General features: G+C 36.0%; 2 protein-coding genes across 2 annotated transcripts in view; one reads left to right on the top strand and one right to left on the bottom strand.

Annotated features, from left to right (window-relative positions):
- LOC102868576 (cellular nucleic acid-binding protein-like) overlaps positions 1-6,289 on the bottom strand; it is a 7,710-nt gene extending 1,421 nt beyond the window's left edge. The window contains exons 1-4 of the mRNA XM_006880370.1: positions 6,220-6,289; positions 5,542-5,672; positions 4,069-4,186; positions 3,248-3,409 (exon numbers count right to left, since the gene is read on the bottom strand). Coding sequence (XP_006880432.1) covers positions 3,248-3,409; positions 4,069-4,186; positions 5,542-5,672; positions 6,220-6,289 — 481 coding nt within the window. The remainder of the gene's footprint in view (positions 1-3,247; positions 3,410-4,068; positions 4,187-5,541; positions 5,673-6,219) is intronic.
- Positions 1-10,344, top strand: part of ISPD (isoprenoid synthase domain containing) — a 390,875-nt gene that overhangs the window by 115,010 nt on the left and 265,521 nt on the right. The window contains exon 6 of the mRNA XM_006880260.1: positions 7,080-7,174. Coding sequence (XP_006880322.1) covers positions 7,080-7,174 — 95 coding nt within the window. The remainder of the gene's footprint in view (positions 1-7,079; positions 7,175-10,344) is intronic.

The following is a 10,344-nucleotide window of genomic DNA, read 5'->3' as shown; positions in this document are numbered from 1 at the left end:
GGTTGTGAGTTTCTATGTATTTGTCCATTTCCTGTAGGTCTTTATGTTTGTTTGAGTATAGTTTTTCATTTATTTTAGTTGGTTCTGTTGTGACATTGCCCTTTTAATTTCTTATTCAGATTATTTGTATTTGTATTTTTTCCTTGCCAGAAGTATATCAATTTTATTGAACTTTTCAAAGAAACAAGGTCTGGCATTGATACTTTTAATTGTTTTTTCTGTTTTCTATTTCATTTATTCCTCCCTTAAATTTTATAATTTTCTTTCTTTTCATGGTTTTCATGTTGTTAGTTTTCTATTTGCCAAAGCAATTTGATTAAATTTTCACTCTTTCTTCCCTTTAAATGTGTTTGCTTCTTGCTATGAATTGATCTTTAAATACAGCTTTTGCTGTATCCCAGAGTTTTTAATAAGCTGCAGTTTCATTCTCATTTGTTTTCAGAAAGTTTTATTTAGCTTCCAGGTTGCCCTTTCACAGAGAAACTCGATGAATCTCTTTATTTATTTTTCAATTTTCTACTGGTTTATTTACAAAAATGGAATGAATACATTGTTTTTAAGAACAAATTTTTTCAGTTTCCCTCACCCCCATCCCATCAAATTGTACAATCTTGATTTCTAATTTTGTAACATTGTGGCCTAAGAAGGTATGATTTATATGATTTCATGAATGGTAATGTCTATAGGTTTTTGTTTTTTATTATTTAAACTTTTTTTTAATGTATGAAGGCTTGCTTTGTAACCTAAAATATGATGTATTCTGGAGAGTGTTCCATGTGTACTGGAGAAGAATATTTACTGAGCTTTTTTTTTTTTAGGGTACATTACCCTGTATACATCTATGAGAGTGGGTTTATCAGTTGTATAGTTTAATTTTCAGCATCTTTGTTGAGATTGTTTCTATCATCCTATCTTCACTTAAGAGTGGTATACTGAAGTCTCCTGTTACTATCATGGTGTTGTCTATTTCTTTTTTAAGTTCCGTTTTTTTAAGTTCTTTTTAAGTGTGTCTCTTGTAGACTGCATATTGACAGATTTTGTTTGTTAAAGCTGTTCTCTTTTTCTCTTCACTTGTGCATTTATACCATTCACATTCAGTGTAATTATTGACAGACAAAGTTTGTTTCCTTTTTTTTTTTAGCCAAATTAAAGTTTATTTCGAGTTCAGCCCCCAGCCCCCACATGCTGACACAGCAGCATCCCGAGCTGGCGCATGCTTCTCCTTTTTATACTCCTGTTACGTCTTTGTCTAACTATATGTTCTACGATTGGCTACCTGTAGTGGTTAGAGTACTAATTTGCTTTCAATTGGTTAGCTATTTAGCTTAGGGAAGCTGTTTGGAGACTTGTTTGAACCTGATTGGTAAGGAAATGGTTTGGAAACCTATTTGAATCTGATTGGTTACTTCAAATATAGGGAAGTTTGTTACCCTAACGAAAAGCCCCTTATACGAAGAAGAATTCCACTTTATGGCAGTTGACTAATCAAGGTGTGATATACCACAGGTGGGGGTTGTTGGCTAGAAACTACTCAAGCGGGTGGGGTGTGGGTAGCTATACTTTACCAGAATCTGATTTTCTGATACTTGGTTCTCACATTTCCCACTAGTTTTTCTCAGTTAATAAAATCATTGATTCATCAGTTTCAGTGAGGTACTGATAATGGGTTTGAGCCATAAGGATTTTAAGGTTTTCTTTGATTACTTCAGAATGGTTAACATAAAAACAAGTTTCTCCGAGTGCAGCACATAGACCTCCTTGTTTCTTTTTTAAAAATAATAAATTTGGACCTTGTCTATGGTAACAATCGCATTATCTTTTACCATCTGAGATGTTGACTATCAGGTCTAACATTAACTCTTACAGACCTCAGTACAATACAAAGATGTTTTCTAGAATACCTTATTGTGTGCTCTAAGAAACAAAGAGTTTCGGTAGATTACATTTCCTAAGGTCTGAGATCTTTGGTCACTTTTATTTTTTTAACATCTTACTTCTTGAGTGGTTTATTGCCAAGCATATTTTCTAGCCAAGATGGAGTTAGTCTTGCTGGTTTCACAGTAGAGGGCTAAACTTGCTTTACAAGTTGGTAAGGCCCCTAACAGTTCACCCCTTATAAAATATAGGATGTTGCCTGTCTTAGGTGGATAAGAGAACTTAAACTCAAGTTGCCCGTCATGGGGATAATAGCAATTTATGCTACTTCCTGTCTTAGGATCAAGAGCGAGTCTCTTTCTTTACCCGTCATTGGCTACACATCCTGCATTTGTCTGGATAGGACCTTAAGTTGAATTTTATGTACTTTACCCAGGAATTCTTTATAACACTTGCCTAATATATGACCAACACAAGGGAGGATCCATAGTATACCTATTATAACAATACAAAGAGCAACAATTGTAAAAAGATTTCTAAATGAAGTTACTGAAGGAAAACAGTTTTTCAGATTTTTAAAAATTAGACTAACTTGTTCCGCTGGAGAGATATTTATATCTGGAGTATTCTGCATTTCTATAATTCTTTGGTGCAAATCATACAAATCAAGAGAATCATTATTAGACATCCAAACTCCTTTTAAATGAGATACTATATTTGTCCATTCATTATCTGAGCTATTGTATTTTAATTTTGTAACACAAATAGAGTCCTAGGCTGCATGACCTCTTAACTTTTCTTTCATTCTAATTTGTTGTACCACGTTTCCTAATACATTTACTGTATCATATAGAGCATTTAATTTTTGTTCCATAACATCATCCACATTTTCTTGCTCTACCCAATTTTTTGTCCCATTATGCATTAACCCATTTACAAACTTAGCTGTTTGAACTTCTTGAGTCAAAGCTATAGCAGAAGTAGAGACGGTAGCAATCACAGAGATAAGAGAAACAATTCCTACAATAACATGACCTATAGCTCTTATGGCTCTTAATGACAATTTATATAACTCTTAAAATTTGCAAGCTTTTATCATCATACCAAATATCATTTAACTTTACTGGTGTCATAACAAAAGGAGGATTTTTTAAAATAACAACTGAATCATCTTTGGTAATAGAGCTGGTACAGTTAGAGATTTTACAACGAGAACAACTTATGTTATATTTTGGATAATCACCAGTGATCACATTATTACCAATTAATAAGACATATGGTTCAGGTACACAAGACATGACTTTAGCATTTGTAACATTATCTCTCTTACATTTATCTTTTGGGATACAGGAAATATTTATCGATCCCATACTTGCAACTAATTTCCACAATTCAGTTTGAAAGTTCTTCATATCAATAGTCCAAATTCCTCCTACGAATCCTTTCAAAGGAAGTCTAGAACCATATGTATAAAGAGGTGACCAGTCTAATAACATAAGGTAGTCCCAGCGGGGCAGCATTCCAACCGTTGGTCCTTTAAAAATTACATTACCGGTACTAATGTTAGACAAGAGTATGCCCTAGCACTGTTATGATAACATTTTCTCCAAAATGGTTGCCAGATGCCAGTATGACCTTTCTCAAAACATGAGGGAAAGTTGGCATCTGCTGGAAAGATACTATTAATTCTGCCTGCACCATATCAGGAAGCTTGTTGGTAGAAAGCCATATAATTCAATTGTACAGTCCATGATGGGTTTCCACTGTCTAATTCTGAAGATACTCTTTGCATCTTATTAACAAACACCCGTTTTTGTTTTTGTTTTTTTTGTATGCTTTTGGTAAAACAGATAGGATATCCTAAAGCATACCCAGAATAATTGAATGGTTTTTCTTCCCATTTTATATGACTATTAGAGGGATATCCTAAAGCATAAGTATTGTTAACATAAACAGGTATGTGAGACTCATTCCATGTTGCCAGATGCAGGAGAGGAGGATCTGTACATATGTCCAGTAGGTCTCTTCCATCATCACCAGACCAATGCTGCACAAGACACTCAGGCAGCCAATGAGGAGATTGTTCATTCTGTGGAAAAACATAAACATGGCCTCGACCGCAGACCAGAACTGGATCGGGCCCCAACTATTTGTTATTCATTGGATCTTTCCATTTTACCTCTGCCTACTTACCAGGTTTATTTGTCCGTTGCCTGTCTGTCTCGGAGCAGCCATCTTTGTCTAAGTTTAACAAATTTAAAATGAACATTATTTCAGGTAGGAAGAATCCTACGGTGATGTCACAGTTACTCTGTTGGCCGACGATCAAGGTTTAGATAGAATTTAGAGAGATCTCGCTGGGGCCTCCAAATGTAACGGAGTGAGTTCCCAAAAAGATCACCGAGCCAATTAGCCAAATTATCAAAGTTTATTTCGAGTTCGAACCCGGGCCCCCACGTGCTGACAGCAGCATCCACCTGAGAGCCCAAAGTTTTATTGCTATAATTTTGTTGGATTCTTTTTTGTGTTGTACCTGATTACTTTGACCCATTCACTTTTTGCTGGTGGTGTCCCTTTGGGAAGGACATCATTTAATGTTTCTTGCAACATTGATCTTGTTTTCACAAGCTCCCTTAGTTTGAGCTTTTCTGAGAATGTCTTGATTTCTCCATCATATTTGATGGATAGTTTTATTGGGTACAGTATTCTTGCTTGACTGTTGTCTTCTTTGAATATTTGCTAAATGCCACTGTCTTCTTGCTCACATGGTTTCTACTGAGAAATGACACCTTCATTTCCTATCTTTTATAAATTACTCTTCATTTTTCTCTAATTGCTTTCAGAATTCTCTTCTTGTTCTGACAAATTTGAGTATGAAATGACTTGGTGTTTTTCTTCTTGAGTCTGTGCTATCTGGGGTTTGCTTAGAATCTTGGGTATATTTTCTCCCATTTTTCATGATACCTGAAAGTTTTCTTCTAATAACCCTTCCACAATTTTTTTAATGCCTTGTTTTGCTCCTCCTGTTCTGTAATTTCACTATGCACATATTATTCCCCTTGATGATCTCTCACATTGTTCTTAGAAATTCTTTATATTTCTTCTTTTTTGATTTTGCTTTTTTCTCTATCTAGCAAAAAATTATTTTTGAGTACTGAATAAAATAGAGTGAAAAGGATCTAAAGTATTGAATAGCCCATGAACTTCCAAAAGAACAAACAGATATGACTTAGAAAAGGTGCAGCCAGAGTGCTCTTTGGAGGCAAAAATAACAAAGCTTTATCTCACATACTTTGGATATTGCTACAAGTGACGATGGAGGGCCAAAGAAGGAGAGGGAGACCCTCAGCCAGATTGTTTGGCAAATGATTTCAGCAATGGGCTTGAGTATGTCAGAAATTTTGAGGATGTCACAGGACAGGACAGGGCTCAGATCAGTTGTTCATCGTGTCACTATATATCTTGTCCTTGACTCTGTGGTACCTAACAAGAACAGTTTTGCTCCAGCAGATGAATGTTGAGAATTCTGTCTTCCATTTCACTGATGCTGTGCTCCATCTTTTCACTTCTGCTCATCTTTCCCTCCAACATGTTGACAGCTTCTCAAACATTGGTCTTAACTTTCTGGTTTGCTGCTTCTTGGTTTTTATTTAGGTTTTCCAGTACCTCATTGTTTTTATCTGTTTTGTCTTGTATTTCTCTTCTACATTCCTCTTGGATTTTGCTTGTATATTCCTCAAATTCTTCGACTTGGCCTTTCATCTGCTGAAAATAATTGGACGTTGTTCTTTTAAATGCTGTGTCAAGAAGTTTAATAAGACTTTGCACTTTCAGGAACCCATTGTTCCTTTGTTTTAATCACTGTGAGTTTTTTTCTTTTATTTTTATTTATTTTAGGGCTGATATCTTAAGTTGGTTTTGTTTGGGGTGTGAGGTAGTCTGCTTTTTCCACACCATTTCTGTGATGGAGATTTTCTAACCTGCAGTCCTTTCAGAGTCTGGTGACTTTGGCTGGGAGCTCACTGTGCAGAGTAGGGCAACTTGTTCTGCCTGAAAACCTCTCTGGTCCCCTTAGCTGCCAGGAAATTTGCCTTCACTGGGAGCTCTTAGGGAGGGCAACTCACCCTGCCTTAAGTCCTCTCTTTTCCCATGCATTGCAGGAAAGTTCGTCTTGGCTGGGTAGCTTATCTCTACAGGGAAGGAGAGGGAACCCACCCTACCTGAGTCCACTCTGGTCCCACAGGTGGTGGGAAAGCTCAACCTAGATGGGTAGTTCACCAGGAAGATAACTCCCCCTGCCAAAAGTCCTCTCTAGTCCTGAGTCTGGTGTGTGAGAGAACTTGCCTGTCGGGTGAGTTCCGCTCTTTATGGAAAGTGATGATGATTCAGTCTGCCTGAAATCCCAGCTTGTCATTTTAAATGAGATGGTCTCCCAGAAACATTTTCTATTAGGAAAAAATTTATTTGCCCATTTTCACTTGGACACTAAGTCAAATAAGCAGAGATGTAATTTGGAGTGACTTGAGGAAATTGAGGTGAGTGACAAGAAAAATTCTGCACTTGGACAGAGAACAGGTGGCACAGTGAGTCTGTACATAGGAGATATCTTAAAGCCAAAAGGGAAGATCTATCTGGAAAGTGGGCGTCTATAACATTCTGGGAAAGTCTCTCTATATAAATGTTATTGTTGTTGTTGTGGACCATCGAGGTGGAACTGATCCTCCAGAGGGTTTTCAGAGCAGTGAAAAATGCCCATCCTTCTCCTGCAGATCTTCCCCTGGTAGAATTGAGCTGCTTGCCTTCGGGATTGTGTTATAGCTTCTTGCCACTGGGCCACCAGAACTCTGTGAAATAAATAGATAAACATAGAAAGACTCAAATGACAAGCCAAGGAGCTGTGAGCTCTAGTTACGTCTTTCATTGTATCTCAGGATTTTTTATTTCTTTTGGTCACACAACTTGATCACCCCCACACTAAACATTTAACATATGGATTTATTGATTTAAATATTGAAAAGGACATCTTAGTATGTGCAACAGGTTGGCCCTTTTGGCCTGGAATCAAGACCTGTTTATTCTTGTTGCATAGTTTTGAATATCAGGTGGGTAGATGGGAACAGATTTCAACAGATTAGGGTTTGGTTCTGTGATCTGTTTGAAGCTGAACCTTCTTCTCCCCATCTTCCCCCCCCCCTCTCTCTCAGAACGAATTTCACAACAGATTTGTATAGTTAAGGATGCAAAAGAAGATGAAGAATATGTAGATCTTCTTGAAGAAATGCTAAAACGGGACTTAAAAGTAAGTATTTCAGTGTTGATTTAATAATCTCTACTGAGTTGTCGTACTTTGTAGGAAAGCAGTGAGAAATTTGTTAAACCTAATTTTTTCTATCACTTTGACTTGATAAAATTCTTTTTGTGTTTTGAGAAGCCCTGTGTGACACATGCAATCCCCAGACCAAAAAGAGGAGTCATCTTTATCGCTACAACCAATCACCTTCTCATTTACATTTGCATCTGACATTTGGTCTAAGGAAATTGATGAAGAATGAACATATATGATGGAATTCACAGGAATAATTTACAACTCTTTTGTGACTTTCCTTATTCTTGTTTATGATTTACTTGTGTTTTGAAATATCTGTTTGTCAGACTGATTTATTATAATTAATTCCTTTGTTTTCATTAAATTACCTGACTGCCAAATATAGCTTATATTCAACATTTGATTATTTGTTATCAAGAAACACATTATAATTCTAGCATAAAGCAAACAAAAAAGAACTTGCTTTAGTTGATACTACTATAGGGAAAAGAACAGGCTCTGAAGTTTGATTGACTAGACTGTACTGTAGGCTTTATTGTTAATTTTTTAATTTATAAATGGAAAATTTTAATATTCACATTTTAGAGTTATTGGAGGTTTAAATAAGATAATATTTCTAAAATGCTTAGAAAAACATCTAGTTTGCAATGTTCTAGATAAATACAATGAAACTAAAACTTTTCTGTCTCATAAAATCATACTTAAGTCAGAACGAACTCATAGGTGACATTTCATTTGGTTTTCAAAGAAAGAAATTTCCCATACTTCTCCCAGTGACCAGCTGTTTGATCTAAACTGCCACAGAGGTATGGCCTGGGACTTAGCAACACAAGGGCAATAATAATAACTATAAATATTCAATGATAACTTGAGTTAGTGCTGTGATAATATTAAGTACTAGAAACTATTATTTCCCCAGATACAATGCTGTATTGGGTTAATAAGCTATTAAAAATGAAGATCTCTGGAATATGAAAACTTCTGGTGAACTGTAGTTTCTGGGAGGTGTTAGAACTGGAATTGTTCTAAATTTCACCAGACAGTTGGTGTGAATATCTACCAGTAATAGGAGCAGACATCTCAAACTTGAAAGAAGATTGATGCCAGCTGGTGCTTACACATAAACGTTATACTGCAGTCTCTTTTGTGTTACATTTTGCCATAGGATTTCTTGGTATTGCCCCGTATTTAGTAACTTTAGCACCTTTTTTCATGGCTTATTCCCCATCCCCCATAATATATCTAATACAAATATCCTATGTTTTGTATACCAATTTCATTCATGCTTTCCATAGGACATTTAACTCTAGGCAATTTCCTACTACCTGATCTAGTAAAACATCCTTCTGTCCACCTGCATTCATAATTCATTCTACTAAGATTAGTAGCATACCAGTTACAAGAAGTTGTAAGTTAACAATGTCCCAAATACTTGATCTACTAGATAACTCCATTATTTCCAACATCCACAATTCCTCTTTTATTCAGTTCCCCTACTCCTCTATGTCCTTTGGGTTTGGTGGCTCACTGGAAAGTCTCATGGAGACTCAGATCTATCAGAGGAATGACTCACATGACTGTAGGTGATCCAGGCCAGTGTTGCAGGGACCAGTGAGCATTGGAGACTGTCATTTGCAGTGCAGCTGGAAAGTGGACTTCCCCAGAAGCGACCTAGAATTGAGCTAGTAGTCAATGGCAATAAAAGATACTTTGAATGGTAAACTTTTGACACCACACCACCCTTGGATTGTCTCATTCGTATTTTTTTGTATTAATGCTATAGCTAATATAATAGAACACGAGGAGTGTTGCTGAAATTCTGCTAGTCCTTATATTGAATCAATCCAAGTTTTTTGCTGCAATATCTAACTTGTTTTTGACCAGATTAAAAAAAAGTCTTAATTCCATTTTTTCCTTGAAAATTCAAAATGACCCATTCTATAACTATGTACACTGTGATGAAGAGCTGATTTTTTAATCTTCTAAGTAACATGGTCTCTTTGCCTGTATTGATTTTTTAATTTAAAGTCTAACCACTTTACTAGACTTGTTAATCTTGATCATTTTTGGTTGATTTTCTAATGTACACTATATGCTTTTCCATGATTCTATTTTAGTACTTTTATTTAATGGAATTTTGAAAATTACATTAGTGATTTTGATATTGTTTATTTCATTGCTTTAGTTTTCATCAACAACTTCTTGCTATTTGAAAGTTATGTATTTATAGATATAGATGAGACTAGCCAATCTTCTTGTAGATTGTTAACGTTGGCCAATCTTGTGGCATGGTAGCTAGCCAATCCCTTTGTGGATAGGCCCACATGTCCCATTCTTATAGTGCCTCTCTTTCACATAGATAGTCATCCTTAAGAGAAAAGCCATCTTGAAAGACAAACTCAATAGTTCTGTTACATATTCTCTAGTATTGCTCATTTTTAATGTAAGAAATTAATATAGTTATATGATTTTTCTACGTATGCTCTATTGTACATAGGGTTTTCGAAGGCCTGCCATTTTGGAAGTGGATGGCCCATCCTTCTTCCTAGTCTGTCTCAGTTTTAAAATATATTTAGTAGTATCTGACAGACAAGCATTCAAAAGACCAATATTCAGTGTTGCTGCCCACCTGCTACATGTTTGGTTGTTTTTTTGTTTTTTGGGTTTGTTTTTTTTTCTTAATCCAACCTTTCCCTACTCCCATCAATCCTTCCTACTTTTGCCTACAACATTCAACATTCAACATCTGTCTCCCATTGAAAAACAAATTCAAGCTATGGGTGGCAATACTTAAGGATAGTTTGGGTAGAATGTTAAATGATCCAGGAAGTATCAAAAAAAGATGGAAAAAATACAGAGTCACTGTGTCAGAAGGAATTGGCTGACACAGAGGAATTTCATGAAATAGCATATGAGCAAGACCCTATGGTGATGAAGTTGCTCTGAAGGAATTGGCTAAAAACAAGGCTCCAGGAGTTGATAGCATACCAATTGATTTATTTCAGCAAACAGACACTGCCCTGGATGTGCTCACCAAGTTGTACCAGGAAATCTGGAGGACAACCAGATGGCCAACTGACTGGAAGAGATCAATATTTATTTCCATTCCAAAGAAAGGTGACCCAACAGAGTGTGGAAATTAT

This window comes from Elephantulus edwardii, unplaced genomic scaffold, assembly GCF_000299155.1.
Source record: "Elephantulus edwardii isolate Elephantulus edwardi_28Jun2011 unplaced genomic scaffold, EleEdw1.0 scaffold00007, whole genome shotgun sequence".
In the NCBI taxonomy this organism is placed as follows: Eukaryota; Metazoa; Chordata; class Mammalia; order Macroscelidea; family Macroscelididae; genus Elephantulus; species Elephantulus edwardii.
Note: the sequence above shows the minus strand (reverse complement) of the source record. Positions and strands in the feature narration are given on the sequence as shown.